The 20000-nt window shown below is 42.9% G+C and overlaps 1 protein-coding gene across 1 annotated transcript in view; it reads left to right on the top strand.

Annotated features, from left to right (window-relative positions):
* LOC140370971 (uncharacterized) overlaps positions 1-19201 on the top strand; it is a 67587-nt gene extending 48386 nt beyond the window's left edge. The window contains exons 3-8 of the mRNA XM_072458251.1: positions 2426-2475; positions 4393-4503; positions 5465-5572; positions 5653-5806; positions 6098-6258; positions 6343-19201. Coding sequence (XP_072314352.1) covers positions 2426-2475; positions 4393-4503; positions 5465-5572; positions 5653-5806; positions 6098-6258; positions 6343-17967 — 12209 coding nt within the window. The 3' untranslated portion in view covers positions 17968-19201. The remainder of the gene's footprint in view (positions 1-2425; positions 2476-4392; positions 4504-5464; positions 5573-5652; positions 5807-6097; positions 6259-6342) is intronic.
* Positions 19202-20000: the final 799 nt, after the last annotated feature.

The raw sequence follows: 20000 nt of genomic DNA, 5'->3' as shown, positions 1-20000 counted from the left end.
CGTTCTGGTCCGGGATCCAACCCGGTCGCTCCAATTTCCAAAGGGAGCGATTGACAGGCGGATTAGACCAATCAGACAAAGGCATCGTCCGTCCGCGTCTGAACAAACATGGCGGATTACGAGGAAAAGAATAAAAATAACACAGACTGTGACTAAACGCACTAAACTCCGTCAATCTGAGGTAAATTAAGTTATATATTTTGTTCAGAAAATATTTGAGAGACACGTGACACAAATTAGCGGCGGTGGTTGGACCGGTTCATGCTCGGGGAGGTTTTTGGCCCCCAATGGTCCAAATCCAGACCCTTCTGCATTTGAACAGAATGTGGGAGGGACTGGCTGGTCAAGGTTAGGGTTCGGGTTAGGGGGTTAGGGTTAGGGGGTTAGGGCGCAGGATTAGGGGTTAGGGGTTTAGGGTTAGGGGTTTAGGGTTAGGGGTTAGGGTTAGAGGTTAGGGGGTTAGAGGTTAGGGTTAGAGGTTAGGGTTAGGGGTTTAGGGTTAGGGGTTAGGGGTTAGGGGTTAGGGTTAGAGGTTAGAGGTTAGGGTTAGGGGTTTAGGGGGTTAGGGTTAGGGGTTAGGGTTAGAGGTTAGAGGTTAGGGTTAGGGGTTTAGGGGTTTAGGGGTTTAGGGGGTTAGGGTTAGGGGTTAGGGTTAGAGGTTAGAGGTTAGGGTTAGGGGTTTAGGGGTTTAGGGGGTTAGGGTTAGGGTCTGAATGGAACACTGCTTTTACCTGTGGAACCATCTATATAAAGTAAAGCCTCTTGTATAAATGTTGCACTTAGAGCTTAATTTATCTTCGTCAAATCCTTTGCAAACCCGGGGGCCAGTATAGGTGTCGTTAAAAAGCTCAAATCAAATGCACATTGGCTAATGATGCTAACGCTAATGCGACGGACCGGCTTGTTTTGGAGGCAGACGTTCTGTTTTGGGACGCTGCCCTCGGAGGCTGCAGAGTTTAATCCGAGATCGATGCCGCGGATCACTTAACCGCGGGCGAAAGGCGGTCGGCCCCCGGCAGTCGGCCCCCGGGGGGAATAACTGCCAGGAAGAACTCTAAATAGTCCAACACTGGCTCCAGTGTCTTCACAGCAGTAGACGGTAGAGAGAGAGAGAGAGAGAGAGAGAGAGCTGCACGGGCCCCTGAGAGCCGAAGAGCAACAGCAATATAAACATTTACAACAAATACACTAACTTTTTATCTTTTCAACCATAAACGAAGGTAAAAAACACACAAACTGTATTCTCCTTCTTTTTTTGTGTTTATTATTATTATTATTTATCATTATTATAACATCATTTATTATTTGCACGACCATAAAGGAAAACAATATGTGTTTTAAATTGTTTTCCCCCTTTATTCTACCTTGTAGTTGTGCTAATTATGTTTAAGTAACATTATACTTTCCTTCCTTTTATTACACATGTTTTGAACTGATTTGCTGCTCAAACTAATCAAATAATAGAGAATTATTCAAAGTTTTTAGGAAACCTTTTATTTGCTCTCAATCAACAAAGAAACGACACTCAATGAACGCAAATGATGGAGTAATGTACCCAAAAAAATGCATGGTATATTAACATGGTGAACAAGGTGCACGTATGATAACGCTAACACCTTCAGCTACATGACATATGCTAACGCTAACACCTTCAGCTACATGACGTATGCTAACGCTAACACCTTCAGCTACATGACGTATGCTAACGCTAACACCTTCAGCTACATGACGTATGCTAACGCTAACACCTTCAGCTACATGACTTATGCTAACGCTAACACCTTCAGCTACATGACGTATGCTAACGCTAACACCTTCAGCTACATGACGTATGCCAACGCTAACACCTTCAGCTACATGGCGTATGCTAACGCTAACACCTTCAGCTACATGACGTAAGCTAACGCTAACACCTTCAGCTACATGAGGCACAGACAGAACTGTGGTAAGTGTCTGGTATGTGAACGTAACATATGAACAGTTATTCAGATAACTATAGCATAAAGAACATGCTAACAAGTTTAGCAAAGCATCAGTTTTACCCCAAATCACTAAATCCATTGAATTCTTCTTCCTCTGTGTCACTTCTAAACAACTCCACAAACTCCAGAGGAAGTGCAGATTCTTCTTCTGCGTCGCTTAGAGCCTAGAGCGCCCTCTTGTGGCTGTCAGTGTGAAAATAACGAATAATATCACACATAAGTCGCTCTGGAGTATAAGTCGCACCCCGGCCATAACTATGAAAAAAGGCGCGACTTATACGGTACTGTACAATTTAGCAGCGGCTTCGTTCGGCCGGGTATGGGGAACTGAACCCGGGACCTTTTCACTGTGAGGACCCTCCCGAAACGCTGCCAAACTCTCGATTCGCGAACGAACCGCAAAGTGGAATCTAATGATGTCTGCGTTTGTTGTTGTGGAGCAGGTGCCGGCCGCAGACTGAGGGGTCCGGAGCCCGGGACGGAAGACGATTCGGTGAGTCACTTTTCCCTCTTCGTCCTTCACCACGACTTTCCATCAGTAACGTTTAGTATTCCAAATGGTTTGTCCAGACGTACCCCACATCTGGCACTCTGTATTCATCCTTTTCTACGGTTGAGCCTCTCGCTTGGAAAACATCGCTTCCTTCTGGCATCGGCGAACGTGCGAGAATTTTAAAATCGCTGGGAGAAAAAAACAAAACACAATTGATATGTGTCCAAATCGCGCCGAGCAGTTGCCGAGACGTTTCGCCGGCAGAACAACAGACAGGGCTCGACTGCCAAAGCTGCCGTCGATTCAGAATGTGACGTTTGTGGAGTGCCAGGCGCCGACTCTGTGTTTGGCTCGCGGCGTCGTCTCTGCACATTTATCGCTCCAGGTTTCACTGCTCTTGAGATATTTGGTTAAAACGCTGAAAAACGACTACCTTAAGTCATTATGATTATGTCGTGCCTAAAGGGGCGAGTCTGCGCGAGTCATTACCAGTCCGAGCGTCCGTTTGCTGAATGCCTCGTCCCCCTCTTCATCCCCGTTGTACACAGCTCACTCAAATACTCAAATTAAGACTGAAATGATAATAATTTTCGATGTGGTGTGATATAGACATGTGTAATTCTTGTGTAATATGGGAGTTTAGATGTGCACATGGGTACTTTATAATGGCGACATATTATTTAGAGACTCTACAGGAGAAAAGGAAAAACAAATCCTAAATTTTACGATAATTATTTCAAACGTCTCCTGTTGTTCACTCACATAAAAGTAAGAAAACAATGTGATTTTTATCGTTCGTACAGAAACAAGGCATTCTATGTGTAAAAATTGACAAAATTGCACTTATTTGGTTTTATGTCTGACTTCAGGGCTTTTCAACATCAGGCCTGGGGGCCAAATCAGGCCTTGCAAGCGATTTATTCAGGCCCACAACCCATCTTGGTTTAGCCCTTGTTTAATTCTGGGTTTAATTTGGTTTTGAATCCGGTTTGGACCTGGTTTGGACCTGGTTTAGACCTGGTTTAGACCTGGTTTAGACCTGGTTTAGACCTGGTTTGGACCTGGTTTAGACCTGGTTTAGACCTGGTTTAGACCTGGTTTAGACCTGGTTTAGACCTGGTTTAGACCTGGTTTAGACCTGGTTTGGACCTGGCTTAGACCTGGTTTGGACTTGGTTTAGACCTGGTTTGGACCTGGTTTGGACCTGGTTTAGACCTGGTTTAGACCTGGTTTGGACCTGGTTTGGACCTGGTTTAGACCTGGTTTAGACCTGGTTTGGACCTGGTTTGGACCTGGTTTAGACCTGGTTTGGACCTGGTTTAGACCTGGTTTAGACCTGGTTTAGACTTAGTTTAGACCTGGTTTAGTCCTGGTTTAGACTTGGTTTAGACCTGGTTTAGACCTGGTTTGTAGTAGTCTAGTCCTAGTTAAATTCTGGTTCAGTTCTGGTTGGTAAAGCATTTTGTTTTTATTTCTTACACAAATCTGATCCATCAGTAGTTATTTAATTATATCTATGTTGTGGCAGCAGTGGTGAGTCCTCCAGCCCTCGGGAGGACTGAGTTGAATGGCCCTGTCTTACTTCATCTTGTACACATACTAGATACAAAACAAATACTGAGGGGAGTTTGGATATCGTATTTAGTTACGTAAACAGGATAAAAATGCATGTCTTTGGACTTACAATGTCCCTAAGAAATCTAAGGATGAAGCGGATTGAACAAAATAATGAAAACAAACTAGGAGCAGATGCAAAACGATGATCAGTGTAAATGTTAAATATTAAGAAAGCTGTCGCACACACGGTCTCCACCTGTCACCGTGCGGGTCGGAAGAGTCATAAAAAGGCCAAAGATCACACAAAGATTGCACGTACTTAATGGTTTTGTGGTGTTGACGGAGCGGCTGTGTTTGCAGATACGTGACGAGGCGGATCAGTTCACGGAGGGAGAGAGGCCACGCCCACAAGGGTCGTCCCCCGTCGAGGAGTTTCTCGAATCGGACAAATACGGCGACAGCGACAAGGAGGTAGTTCAATTCAAAAGTAAAAGACCGAGAAAATAAAATAAAAAAAGTACCGGCTGATAAGATTAAGGCGCCGTCCAAATCGACGTCTGATCCATCGAACAGTAAATCTACACGAGTGATTCACCTAAAAGCATCAGAATAAATGTAACCGAACATTATAGTCATCGCCCCCCCCCCAAAAATACAAGTAATAATTTGACTTGGTGCCATGTATTCCAGGTATATTTTTAGACACTGATTCATTGGTAAAAACTTTATAATAACTACACTTTAATTAGCCTTAACAAAGCATGAACAAAGACTGAATTCACAACGAACATATAGTTTATTCAGCATGATTCATGTTTAGAATGTAATGACTTAAAGCGCCCCCTACAGGTCGGGCGTCTCATTGAACTAAAACGCAGTTAAGATAAATATATTTTAAGATTTGCAAAAACATTATGCACATTTTATCCCAGAAAGGCCATTTATTTTTAGGTTTGTCATTTCACTTCCTGTTTGTAATTGATTACATCACACACATCAAACACTGAGCCAAAACTCATCTGTCACAATTTCTTTTTATTCGACAAATAAAATATATGAGAGCGACTTTATTTTGCTGAATTCATGTTTAGAGAGTCAAAAAAGTTGTTTCTTTGTGTAAATTCTGCATAAACTTTGACTGGTGTGATGTCACTTCCTGTCATTTTCTACAGATTTTCCAACTTTTTTCCACAAATACCTACTTGATTGGTGTAAAACTATAATTTATATTTATTTAAGGTACAAATACAACAAATAAAGTCAAAATTAGAAAATCATAAAATCCTGTCATAGGAACTTTAAGTAAGCTTAAGAGTATTACATAGTTAAGTCGTTGTTCTTGCTTTACTCAGTGTTCGTTTGTATTATGTTGTTTAGCGACACTTTTCCATCTTCTGGTAAACAACAATTGAGACTATTTTGTTTTTTCCAGTGCGACGCGGAGCATGACCCGCATCGCAAAGGTGGAAAGAAAGGAAAGAAGTCCGGGCTGGGCTCCATCTTTGACAAGCGCTCCACTCCGAAGATGAGCAAACTGAAGGTGAGACACTAAACCCCACCCCCTCTGGCGCCGCATCTCCACGGAAACGACTGAACGCGTGTGTTGTGCGTCGGCAGGAGGGCCCCCCCAGCCCTGAAGCGGGGGTCATCGTGAAGACGGCCAAAGACGGCGGCGCGGAGGGCTTGGTGTACGGCGGCGGGGGGAAAGACGGCATCTTCATCAAGGAAGTGGTACCGGAGTCGCCGGCTTTCAAAAATCTGCATCTCAAACAGGGTGAGTTATGCAACGACGATCAAAGCGAGCGAAACGTTCTTTGTTCCGTGATTGTTTGCGGCGAGCGCTTCTAGAGGATCTCGCTCTCTGCATATTGATGAAAAAGTTGCCTCTGAAGTGCTCAGTTTTTAGCTTTGAAGCACAAGCACAGCGTTTGCGTCCTTTGTTTTAGCTCGTTTCAGCGTCACAAACATTCTCAGCCAGTTTTCTAATTTGTCATTCGTTTCGATATTAAAACGCTCAAAACTGTCGCTGAATGTGTCCGTTTATTTATTTTTTGTGCTTTTGCAGGCGACCAGGTTCTGAGCGCCACCGTGTATTTCGACGACATACCGTATGAAGACGCCGTGCAAATCCTGGAGCACGCCCAGGCTTACAAACTCAAACTCTGCTTAAAACGCAAGCCGGAAATCACGGAGACCGAAGCAGCCATCGACTCCGACGTCATTCCTGTAACTACTCCTGCGTCTTCTTACAATTACTGAAAGTGACATTCAATGGGATTATTATTTGATTTGTTGCATTTCTGTCCATAGGAAGATGAGATACACCAACCGGAGATGAGGGAACCTGGGAAGAAGCGAAGAGGAGAAGCACGCATCTCGTGGCCCAAGTTCCCGACGCTCGGCAGGGGCAAAAAGTCTCGGTTCAGAAGATCGCACAGTTCGTCAGAGGCGGACGAGCAGAGAAAACTCGAGCTGAGTCCGACCACGAGCGACACCGAATCCCCCATAAAAACTCAGGACGCGCTCAAGGGCAAGAAGAAGCATAAGATAAAGCTCCCGGGGCTGAAGCGAGGGCGTATCAGTTCATCCGAGGACACGGACGCTCAAAATGTTCAAACCGAGGACATGATTTCACCAGAATGCCTGGACAGCCCCTCGAAAGAAACCCAAGATGCAGAAGAGGAGCCGGAAAAAGCTAAGGATGTCAAAGTGGAGGAGAGCGAAACGGAAACGCATAAAACGGAATTGGTTTGTTTGGACAGTACATTGAAAACGACAGATATCACCAGGGCGTTGGCGGAAGAAGAGATTGTTTCTGCCGCAGTGCCCCCCGATGGCAAGAAAAAGAAGAAAGAGCGATCAGAGTTGAAACTGAAAATTCTGGGAAGAGACAAAAAAACCAAGGCAAAGTCCTCGCCAAAAAGGTTAAAAACTCTCGGAGCGAGTTTGGACAAAACGGAAAAGGAGCATGAGAAAACGGAGGTCGTTCCACCGGAGAACGTCATGGATACCGAGGTCCCGAAAATGAGTTCTAGTAAGTCAAGCCAGATGCAGTTTCCCAAAGTTGAAATCGACATCTCTGACGTTGGGATTATGTGCAAATCTAATGAGAAGAAAGGAAAAGGCGCAGAGGAAAAGCAAGCGAAGACAGGATTCAAACTGCCTAAAGTTGGTCTAAGTGACGTTGCAACTGAAGAAATTATGAAAATAGATGTTTGTGTTGATGGAAGCAAGACAAAGGACAAAGATGACGCATACGAGAAGTTTTTGAAAGGCGCAGAATTTCCAAATCGCGAAGACATTGAAATTCCGGGTATGGAAGACGTTTCAAAGGTAACAAAGGATTTCAAGGAACAGAGAGCTCCTCTGGCCACTCTTTCAGACGCAGAAACGGTTCAGATGTCCATAGACGTGAAGAGTGTGAAAGAGGCGGTTTCCAAGCTGCCTGGGTATAAATTGCCAAAGGTCGACATGTCGGGAGTACCTATTCCAGAGGAGATCACTGTGATCGACGCCAACGCTCAGAGAATATCGGTCAAAACCCCAACGAAAGGTAAACACGACTCAAAGTCAGTCTTCACAGAGATGTCGAAAACAACAATCAAACTACCGAATGTCACGGCTGACGCGAGTGGAGGTGAAATGATGTCAGAGACTAAAGTGGGCGTAAAGAAGCTGGAACTGGACTCCAAAGATGTCATATCAACGAAAGCAATCATTTCTCAAACAATAGAGGTCGAAAAAGTACAAAAAGAAAACATAACTTTTTCATGTGAATCAATGGAAACGTCGAAAGAACTGGACATAAGGATGAAGACACCGAAAGTGGCCTTGCCTGACTTTTCAAAACCAGATGCCAAGATGTCTGATTTTAGAATGGATTTGACAAAGAAAAAGGATCAGAAGGTACAAGGAGAAAGGACAATATTTCTGCCGGGAGACAAAACTGACGTCAAAGTGTCCGATGTAAAAATCTTGCCCGTCAAAGCCGAATTTGAGATTCCGAGTAAAGATATTGACCTTAAGTTGAAGCTGGAACATGAAGAGAAAGTCAAGGGTGAAGTAAGTGTTGGCGGGGTGGAGATAACAAGACCTGAAAAACAAGAAAAGGGCGGGAAATTCAAAATGCCCACGGTTAGCATCACCATGCCCAAAGTGAAAGGGGGTAAAGTCCCTGAGGTGGATGTGGACGTGGGCGAAACTGTGCCTGAGGTCCAAAAGTTAGAATTCAAATCACAACAAACTGATATTGCAAAAGAGGCAACATTTGGGATCAAACTGAAAAGTCCGGAAGTACGTTTGACGAAGAAAGACAACGACGTCACGCCTCCAGAGAAAACTATAGAACTCCCCGAGCTTGCTCTTAAAATGCCCCAAATGAAAGCCCCAGAGTTGGATGTGAGTGTTTCAAACGATGTTGATGTGACTCTACCAGACGTTAATGCAAAGGTGGAAATCCCAGAAGTGCCTACAGCAGAGGTCAGTCTCGGAGCGGTGGAGGTTTCAATCCCAGAACAAAAGGTAGACGTGAAAGCTCCATCCATTGACGCTAATTTTGAAGGTCAAGGTGGCAAGTTTAAAATGCCAAAGCTCGGTGTTAAATTGCCTAAAGTGAAAGGACCTGAATTTGATATACGTTTTTCAAAGAAAGACAGAAATGCGGAGCTACCTAAAGGTAAAGTAGAGGAATCAAGCGTCTCAAGCCCAGAGAAAAAGATTGACGTGAAAAATGAAGGTGAAGTTGACGGGCGAGATGGCAAGTTTAAAATGCCAAAGCTAGGAATCACAATGCCAAAAATGAAAGGACCTGAAATTGACTTGAATTTTTCAAAGAAGGATGTTGAAACCACTCTTCCTGAGGTCCAAGCTGATATCAAGGTCTCAAACGATCTTAAACTCGATGACACTGCCAAAGTTGACATATCTATACCTAAAATTGATGATGTAAAACTAAAAGCTGATGCTGATCCTTCTTTGTCTGTGAAAGTTACAGCAGGGGAAACGGATGCAAACCTGGGCAAGTTTCAAATGCCAAAGTTTGGAATATCAATGCCAAAAGTAAAAGCACCTGAAATTGACCTTAAACTATCAAAGGAAGAGAAAGACGTGAAGCCAACCGAGGTAAAGGTCTCTGGAGTAGACATCACTGTTGGCAAAGTTGATGTTCCAGAGGGTAGATTTGAAATGGGAAAACAAAAAGTTGAAATAAAGCCATTTGAAGCGAAATTGGATATTAAAAAACCCAAAGTTAAAACACAAGAACCACACGTGGGTGAAGTTGAAGGACAGAGTGGCAAATTTAAAATCCCGAGGTTTACTATCGACATTCCAAACGTTAAAGGACCAGAAACGGATTCAAGTTTACGTAAAGAGATTGATGTAGCATTACCAGAGGCAAAAATAAAGGTTGAGTGCCCGGATGCTCCAAAACATGACGTGGAGATCAAACCGCTGGAAATGGATGTTGATATTGGAGGACAAAGTGGCAAGTTCAAGCTACCAAAATTTGGAATTAAAATGCCAAATCTTAAAGAACCAGATATTGCAATCAGTCTCCCGAAAAAAGAGGTTCCATCCCCAGTGGTTAAAGTAGACCTCAAGGTTCCTGAGGTCCCGAAAGTAGACGCAAGTCTTGAAAAGGTGGATGTTGAAATTGAAGTTGAGAAACCCAGTGTTCCCCATGTTGAGGTAAAACCACCTTCTGGTAAAATAAAAATTAAAGCTCCAGATATTGATGTGTCAGTGACAGAAGATTCACAATCCAAATTTAAAATGCCCAGTTTGGGAATCTCTGTGCCAAAAATGAAAACACCGGAAGTTGGTCTAAGCCTTTCAAAAAAGGATGCAGACGTGACCTTGCCAGATGCCAATGTAGAGGTCGTACTTCCAGAAATCTCTGGAAAGACTGACGTGAACGCACCAGAGGGACAAGTAAGTACTCGAGGTTCCCCTCTGAAATTCAAAATGCCCTCATTCAAATTACCTAAATTTGGAGGTTCAATTGAGAAAAAAGATTCTGAAATCAAAATGGAGGAGGCTGATTTGACTATTTCAGCTCCACAGTTAGATGTTGATCTGCCTGATGTCAGTGCAGCGGTGCATCTACCAGAGGCTGAAGCTCTTTCGGGTGAAGTGGTGATAGAACAACCATCAGGGTTAGAGATGGATGCAAAGTTTAAAAAACCACGGTTTTCACTGTCTCGGTTTTCTTTCTCCAAACAAAGTGGGCCAGCTCCAGAGGTTGATATCCATGTCCCAGAAGTAAATGTTCCACTACCAGAAGGAGAAATGGAAGTGAAAGGAGAAATTGACGTGAAGTCGACAGAACCTGATGTTCAAGTTGATGGACAAGGAGGAAAATTTAAACTGCCAAAGTTTGGAATCTCAATGCCAAAAATATCAGCACCTGAAATAGACCTGAGCGTATCGAAGAGCGATGAACATGCTAAAGTTAAAGGTAAACTCCCTGATGCTGAAATGATTGCAACTTCAGTTGAAGTAGACGTTAAATCTCCTGAGATCAAAGTAGAAACCAAGACAAAAGAGGGATCGCCATCAAAACTAAAGATGCCCACTTTTAAATTACCTAAACTTGGAGTATCAATTCCAGAGGCAAATGTGACTGTGTCAGAGCCACAGTTAGATGTTGATCTACCTGATGTTAAAGCAGAGATTCATATACCAGATGTTGAAGTCAAAGCTCCTTCAGGTAAAGTAGTTATTGAACAACCACCTGGTTTGGAAATGGATGCTAAATTTAAGAAACCTAGATTTTCACTGCCCAGGTTTTCATTCTCCAAACAAAGTGTGCCAGCTCCAGAGGTGGATGTCAACGCTCCTGAAGTGAATATTGCACAACCAGAAAACATAATGGAAGTTAAAGGAGAAATTGATGTGAAATCTCCAGAACTTGATGTTCAAATTGATGGACAAGGAAGTAAATTTAAACTGCCGAAGTTTGGAATCTCAATGCCAACAATGTCAGCACCTGAAATAGACCTGAGCATATCGAAGAAGGATAAAGAGCTAACTCTTCCAGAAGTTGAAGTTGAGGGTAAACTCCCTGATGTTGACATTAAGGTTCCTTCAATTGAGGCAGAGTTCCAAGCTCCCGAGATAAAAGTCGAGACTAAAACAAAGGAAGGATCACCATCAAAACTAAAGATGCCAACCTTTAAATTTCCCAAATTTGGAGCTTCCATACCAGAAGCTGAAATTAAAGTTGAAGGTCCTAACGTTTCAAGAGTGGATGTTGATTTACCTGAGATTGAAACAAAGATAAATCTACCAGAAGTTGAAGTCAAAGCTCCTTCAGTTGAGGTAGAAATCGAACCCTCGGGGTTGGAGATGGACGCCAAATTTAAGAAGCCTAGATTTTCAATGCCTCGGTTTTCTTTCTCCAAACAAAGTGTGCCACATCCAGAGGTTGATATCAATGCTCCTGAAGTGAATATTCCTCAACCAGAAGGAAAAGTGGAAGTGGAAGGAGAATTAGACTTGAAAGCTCCAGAGCTCGAAGCTCAAATTGATGGACAAGGAAGTAAATTTAAACTACCAAAGTTTGGAATCTCAATGCCAACAATGTCAGCACCTGAAATAGACCTGAGCATATCGAAGAGGGATAAAGAGCTAACTCTTCCAGAAGTTGAAGTTGAGGGTAAACTCCCTGATGTTGACATTAAGGTTCCTTCAATTGAGGCAGAGTTCCAAGCTCCCGAGATAAAAGTCGAGACTAAAACAAAGGAAGGATCACCATCAAAACTAAAGATGCCAACCTTTAAATTTCCCAAATTTGGAGCTTCAATACCAGAAGCTGAAATTAAAGTTGATAGACCTAACGTTACAAAAGTGGATGTTGATCTGCCTGAGATTGAAACAAAGATAGATCTACCAGAAGCTGAAGTCAAAGTTCCTTCAGTTGCGGTAGAAATCGAACCCCCAGGGTTGGAGATGGATGCTAAATTTAAGAAGCCTAGGTTTTCAATGCCTCGGTTTTCTTTCTCCAAACAAAGTGTGCCACATCCAGAGGTTGATATCAGTGCTCCTGAAGTGAATATTCCTCAACCAGAAGGAAAAGTGGAAGTGGAAGGACAATTAGACTTTAAAGCTCCAGAGCTCGAAGCTCAAATTGATAAACAAGGAAGTAAATTTAAACTGCCAAAGTTTGGAATCTCAATGCCAACAATGTCAGCACCTGAAATAGACCTGAGCATATCGAAGAGGGATAAAGAGCTAACTCTTCCAGAAGTTGAAGTTGAGGGTAAACTCCCTGATGTTGACATTAAGGTTCGTTCAATTGAGGCAGAGTTCCAAGCTCCCGAGATTGAAGTCGAGACTAAAACAAAGGAAGGATCACCATCAAAACTAAAGATGCCAATTTTTAAATTTCCTAAATTTGGAGCTTCCATACCAGAAGCTGAAATTAAAGTTGATGGACCCAACGTTACTAAAGTGGATGTTGATCTACCTGAGATTGAAACAAAGATAAATCTACCAGAAGTTGAAGTCAAAGCTCCTTCAGTTGAGGTAGAAATCGAACCCTCGGGGTTGGAGATGGACGCCAAATTTAAGAAGCCTAGGTTTTCAATGCCTTGGTTTTCTTTCTCCAAACAAAGTGTGCCACATCCAGAGGTTGATATCAGTGCTCCTGAAGTGGATATTCCTCAACCAGAAGGAAAAGTGGAAGTGGAAGGAGAATTAGACTTGAAAGCTCCAGAGCTCGAAGCTCAAATTGATAAACAAGGAAGTAAATTTAAACTGCCGAAGTTTGGAATCTCAATGCCAACAATGTCAGCACCTGAAATAGACCTGAGCATATCGACGAGGGATAAAGAGCTAACTCTTCCAGAAGTTGAAGGTCAACTCCCTGATGTTGACATTAAGGTTCCTTCAATTGAGGCAGAGTTCCAAGCTCCCGAGATAAAAGTCGAGACTAAAACAAAGGAAGGATCACCATCAAAACTAAAGATGCCAACCTTTAAATTTCCTAAATTTGGAGCTTCAATCCCAGAAGCTGAAATTAAAGTTGATGGACCCAACGTTACTAAAGTGGATGTTGATCTGCCTGAGATTGAAACAAAGATAAATCTACCAGAAGTTGAAGTCAAAGCTTCTTCAGTTGAGGTAGAAATCGAACCATCAGGGTTGGAGATGGATGCTAAATTTAAGAAGCCTAGGTTTTCGATGCCTCGGTTTTCTTTCTCCAAACAAAGTGTGCCACATCCAGAGGTTAATATCAATGCTCCTGAAGTGAATATTCCTCAACCAGAAGGAAAAGTGGAGGTGGAAGGAGAATTAGACTTGAAAGCTCCAGAGCTCGAAGCTCAAATTGATGGACAAGGAAGTAAATTCAAACTGCCAAAGTTTGGAATCTCAATGCCAAAAATGTCAGCACCTGAAATAGACCTGAGCATATCGAAGAGCGATAAAGAGCTAACTCTTCCAGAAGTTGAAGTTGAGGGTAAACTCCCTGATGTTGACATTAAGGTTCCTTCAATTGAGGCAGAGTTCCAAGCTCCCGAGATAAAAGTCGAGACTAAAACAAAGGAAGGATCACCATCAAAACTAAAGATGCCAACCTTTAAATTTCCTAAATTTGGAGCTTCCATACCAGAAGCTGAAATCAAAGTTGAAGGTCCTAACGTTTCAAGAGTGGATGTTGATTTACCTGAGATTGAAACAAAGATAAATCTACCAGAAGTTGAAGTCAAAGCTCCTTCAGTTGAGGTAGAAATCGAACCCTCGGGGTTGGAGATGGACGCCAAATTTAAGAAGCCTAGGTTTTCAATGCCTCGGTTTTCTTTCTCCAAACAAAGTGTGCCACATCCAGAGGTTGATATCAATGCTCCTGATGTGAATATTCCTCAACCAGAAGGAAAAGTGGAGATGGAAGGAGAATTAGACTTGAAAGCTCCAGAGCTCGAATCTCAAATTGATGGACAAGGAAGTAAATTCAAACTGCCGAAGTTTGGAATCTCAATGCCAAAAATGTCAGCACCTGAAGTTGATCTGAATTTGTCAAAGAAAGATGCAGAGGTGACACTTCCAGAGCTGGAGACCAAGGTCCCTGATGTTGAGATCAAACTAGAAACTAAGACAAAAGAGGGATCACCATCAAAACTAAAGATGCCCACTTTTAAATTACCAAAATTTGGAGTTTCCATACCAGAAGCTGAAATACATGTTGATGGACCTGATGTGACAACAGAAGTTCCACAAATAGACGTTGATGTGCCTGATGTCAAAGCAGAAGTTCACATAGCAGAGCCTGAGATGAAGGTTCCTTCAGGTGAAGTGGTGATCGAACAACCATCTGCTTTGGAAATAGATGCAAAGTTTAAAAAGCCAAGATTTTCCCTACCCAGGTTTTCCTTCTCAAAACAAAGTGTCCAGACAACAGAGGTTGATGTCAGTGCCCCAGAAGTGGATATTCCACAGACAGAAGGGAATATTGAAATGAAAGGAAAGATGGATGTGAAATCTCCAGAACTTGATGTTCAAGTGGATGCTCAAGGAAGTAAATTCAAACTGCCAAAGTTTGGAATCTCAATGCCAAAGATGTCGGCACCTGAACTTGATCTGAGCTTATCAAACAAAGATGCAGAGGTGACTCTACCAGAAGCTAAATTGGAGGCCAGGGTCTCTGGTGTGGAAGTTAAAGCACCTGCAATTGAGGCAGAAATAAAAGTGCCCGAGTTAAAAGTTGACGCAAAGACAAAGGAACGATCACCATCAAAACTAAAGATGCCCACTTTTAAACTACCCAAATTTGGCGCTTCAATACCAGAAACTGAAATTAAGGTTGGCGAGGGTACGGTAGATGCTGATATACCTGATGTAAATGTAGAGATCGATCTACCCGAGACTGAGGTTAAAGCTCCTGCAGGTGAAGTGGTGCTAGAACAACCCTCAGGTTTGGAGTTTGATGCTAAATTTAAGAAGCCTAGATTTTCATTGCCCAGGTTTTCCTTCTCCAAACAAAGTGTGCCAGCTCCGGAGGTGGATATTAGCGCTCCAGATGCTAATATACCTTTGGAGGGAAAGGTTGAAGTGAAAACAGAAATAGATGTAAAATCTCCTGAATTTGAAGCTCAACTTGATGGACAAGGAAGTATGTTTAAATTTCCTAAGTTTGGATTCTCAGCGCCAAAGACCTCAGCAACTGAACTTGATCAAAGTTTAGCAGAAATGAAAGTGGAGGGTCAAGTACCAGGTGTTGAACTAAAAGGAACTTCTGTTGAAGTAGAAATGGAAAGTTCAGGGAAAAAAGTAGAATCAAAACAAACAGATGGTTCCCCATCCAAACTTAAGATGCCCAGTTTCAAAATGCCAAAGTTTGGATTGACTACATCAAGTATTTCTGCAGATGGAGCAGACATCAAAACTAACATTCCTGAGGAGAATCCAATCGTTCAAACTGAAAGCTCATCAGTTGATATAAAAGTGTCTGAGCCCGAGTTAAAAAGAAGCAAGTTTAAGCTGCCCAGTCTAGGTTTCTCAACCACAGGTACAGATGCTTCTCTTGAAAAGGACATGCAGCTCCCAGATGTTGAATTTAAAGACAGTCCGGCGAAAGTGGATATCAAAGTATCTGGTTTGGAAGAAAGTAATGTAGAAGGCTCACCCTCCAAGTTTAAAATGCCATCATTCAAACTTCCCAAATTTGGAGCTACAGCACAAATGGATGGAGAAGCTCCTGATGTGGACACAGACATAAATGTGGATCTAAAGGTTTCAAAGAAAGATGTAGAAGGTGAAAAGCCAGAAGCCAAAGAAGAGTCCAAGGCCGGCTGGTCTTTGCCAAGAATATCATTTTCAAAGTCAAGCGGTGCAGCCTCTGAAATGGACGTTTCAGCATCAGAGTCCAGAAAAGGGGTGCAGTCCCCAGATGGTACACAAGCTTTAGTTCTCACCGTGGAGGGACAACCAACATCTGAGATTGATGTAAAAATGAAGAAACCAAGGTTTTCATTACCCAAAATATCATTTGCAAAACAACCCAGTGTAGAATCAGACGCTGAAGTGGATGTATCTTCTCCAGGTGGAACTGCGGAGGTAAAACAAGCAGACGGGGATCAAAAGATAGAGCGTGAAGTAGACGCTCGAGGAAGCAAGTTTAAAATGCCACATTTTGGCATTTCTATGACTAAAGTTAAAGGGCCTGAAGTTGATGTGAGTATTTCAAAGAAAGAGGCCAAAAGTGATGTTTCTGAAACTAAAGCCCCAATAAAGGTGGAAGAATCGCCAACGAAATTTAAGATGCCAACTTTAAAACTGCCCAAACTTGGATTAAGTGTAGAGGCTTCTGATAAAGACAATAATTTAAAACATGATGGGTCCGATGTGGAATCTACAACTATCGCTTCCACAGAGGGTAAAGAGGTCCAAAAAGAACCCACAGGAGCCAAGTTTAATTTCGGTATTTCCATGCCCAAAGTGAAAGGGCCGGACATCGATGTGAGTTTGTCAAAAAAAGATAGAGACATAAACTCCCCAGATGCCAAGGAGTCCCCGGTCCCCGAGGCGGAAGAAAATGAACTTTCATTGGATGCTAAACAAAAAGGGGCTTCCTGGTCATTCCCCTCGTTTTCATTTTCAAAGCCGGGTGTAAATGTGACCCATGAATCAGATGTGGAAGTTAAAGCTGACGTGAAAGAGGCTCTGGTGCTTGAAGCCAAAGGTTCTCCAGTCGCTGCAGAAGATTCACCCGCAGCTGAGCCGGAGATGAAAGCAAAGTTTTCACTACCAAGATTCTCCTTTTCAAAGACGCCTAAAGAGCCAATAACACTTCCAGATACTGTTTCCCTGGAAGTGTCACTTTCAGAGGGAGAAGTTAAAATTAAAGCGCCTAAAGATGCAACAGTGGAAGTAAATGCTCCAGAAGATGATCCAGAAGACTCCATCAAAACACCGGATCCGCAGGCCGAGACTCAAAGCTCTCCAAGTAAGTTCAAGTTACCGTCATTTAAGATGCCACGGCTCAGTTTCTCTAAATCCACGCCCGATGATGAAAACACCCAAGTCGACAATGATCAACTGGAAAGGTTCTCAAAGGAAGAAATTAAATCCCCAAAGAAAGCCCTGCCTTCATTAGGAGACATCTTAAAAAATATTGATGTTGAATTTGATGTTCCTAGTCAATTGGAAGAAAATATGGAAAACAAAACACAAGAAGCTCAAGAGCAACGAGAAACGCTTAAACAGGAAGCGAAGAGTCCCGAGAGAACGGGCTGGTTTAAATTTCCCACATTTGGACTAACTTCACCCATGGACGCGGCCAAAAGCGGCATAAAAGAAGACAAAAAGAGTCTGGTGGATTTAACAGGCGACGATGACTTAAGCCCGACGTGTTCCATCCAATCATCTGAAGCCTTCGGCGACATCAGCTCGACATTCACCAGTGAAAACGTTGGCTTCTCATCGTCCTCCCCAACCAAAGTAACCGTCAAATATTCCGATCCCGACTCGACGGTGCTGACGAGAGAATCGCGCTCGAACGTCGTCACGTCCACGACAAAGACGGAGATGATTTGCGTGGAGCCCGACTTGCCCGAGAAGATCACGCTTGTGTCGTCGGGACTTTCCTCGTCGTCGGAGGATACAATCCAGCTGACGTCGGGAAAGATCCACATCATCTCGTCCAACATCCAGGCCGCTCCGGAGTCTCAGACGGCCAAGATGCTGACGTCCGTCCACGTCCAGTCGGCCGAGGGCGTCTCGGGCCTCGAGTCGTGGACGGTCACCGAGTCCCGGAGCAGCAGGAGCACGTTCACGGCCCGGGAGTCGTCGAGCAAAGACGTGGTCATCACCAAGCAGATCACGCGCATGGTTCAAAGCACGGAGCCGATCTCCGACGAGACGGCCACGTCAATAAAGCAACTGAAAGACTCTGTTCACACGGATAAGATGAGGTTCTTTGACGAAGCTGAGAAGTAAAATCGCTTAACTTCATCGCGTTGTAAATGTCTCCGGCGTTTTCTCATCCCAAGTTCAACGGTTCTACATTTCTTACAGTTACAAATAAAAAAACACAACTTGCCCTTGAGTTATTGAACGTGTCCTACTCTATCTTTAAACCTTCTCTCCACTCTTCTTGCCTCGTCCTTTCAAACGTCACCATGTTCTTCTTCTTCTTACCTTGGGACGAGAACACGCGGTAAAACATAATTCTGTGTCTAAACTGTAAAAAATACTAAGATAAAGTATATTTAAACTGTCCATAAGCTTAATTGTGTCCTTGCTAATTCCGTCAGGACTTCACACATATATCTGCTCGCGACGTAAGCCACGTATTTTGCTCAATGTTGATTCAATTAAACACAAAAACACGGATCTTATGAATATTACGTGCGTCGCCCACAGCGTTAAGGCTATGCAAACATTAGTTCTGTGCAATAAAGAGTTCCCGGATCCTGGGGATGATTGTGAATGTATACGGGAGCTCGTGTGTGTCTCACTTAGGTCTTTTTCTAATTCTTCATCCCAAAGTTTGACATTGACAGTAACAAACAAACAAACAAACAAACAAACAAACAAACAAAGGCGTCTGAGCTCCAGCCCTCGCCACAGAGACGTCCCATCATCGACACACTGTGAGTCCTTCCGTGGACAATGTTTATATCATCAACATAAAATCAAAATGGAGACAATCCTTCCTTAGAAATGTGCAAATATTGACGTGAAATGTATTTTTGAAGTACATTTGGGCACATTTGAAGTACTTTTGGACTCACTTCCTGGACGTGAGTCAGCAAAAGGCTGAACAAAACTGTTACAAACACAAAACCGTTCCAGATCTGGTTTAAAGGTCACGTGAGACTCGTTCTTTCTGTCACACAAACGCATATTAGACTTTTAGCTAAAGCGTCGAGTAAAAATAGCAAGGCTAAGCTACAAATGTAATGCTGCAAGTATATTTTTAAAGATATATATTTGCTTAAACCCTCCTGTGCTGCACTAAACTATACAAACTGTGTGTTCACCTTTGTCAGCCATGTATAAAGTGGAAATGTGTAAATAGCTTTTAACGAGCTTTGTAGTTTTATTTAATTACAGCTACTGTTTCTATGCTGACTTTGAGCTTTAAAGAATGTATTTGCTGAAATATACTATAAATAAATATTCATGTAAGACATTTGTGTGTAACTGTGGATTTTCTGTTATTTTAATAAAGGTAAAATGTCAACTCAAGACGGTTAAAGACTGAAACAGGCTTTGAAATATGCTACAATATTAAATAATGATGACTTAGACTTGACTGGGACTTGACTTGGACTTGACTTAGACTTGACTGGGACTTGACTTGGACTTGACTTAGACTTGACTGGGACTTGACTTAGACTTGACTTAGACTTGACTGGGACTTGACTTAGACTTGACTTAGACTTGACTGGGACTTGACTTAGACTTGACTTAGACTCGACTGGGACTCGACTGGGACTTGACTTAGACTTGACTTGGACTTGACTGGGACTTGACTTAGACTTGACTGGGACTTGACTTAGACTTGACTGGGACTTGACTTAGACTTGACTTGGACTCGACTTGGACTCGACTGGGACTCGACTTGGAATTGTCTTGGACTTGTCTTAGACTTGTCTTGGACTTGACTGGGACTTGACTTGGAATTGTCTTGGACTTGACTTGGACTTGACTTGGACTTGACTTAGACTCGACTGGGACTCGACTGGGACTTGACTTAGACTTGACTTGGACTTGACTGGGACTTGACTTAGACTTGACTGGGACTTGACTTAGACTTGACTGGGACTTGACTTAGACTTGACTTGGACTCGACTTGGACTCGACTGGGACTCGACTTGGAATTGTCTTGGACTTGTCTTAGACTTGTCTTGGACTTGACTGGGACTTGACTTGGAATTGTCTTGGACTTGACTTGGACTTGACTTGGACTTGACTGGGACTCGACTTAGACTTGACTTGGACTCGACTTGGACTTGACTGGGACT

Source organism: Eucyclogobius newberryi, unplaced genomic scaffold (assembly GCF_026437365.1).
Source record: "Eucyclogobius newberryi isolate DKJ021-1_F unplaced genomic scaffold, fEucNew1.0.hap1 SCAF_21, whole genome shotgun sequence".
NCBI lineage: Eukaryota > Metazoa > Chordata > Actinopteri > Gobiiformes > Gobiidae > Eucyclogobius > Eucyclogobius newberryi.
Note: the sequence above shows the minus strand (reverse complement) of the source record. Positions and strands in the feature narration are given on the sequence as shown.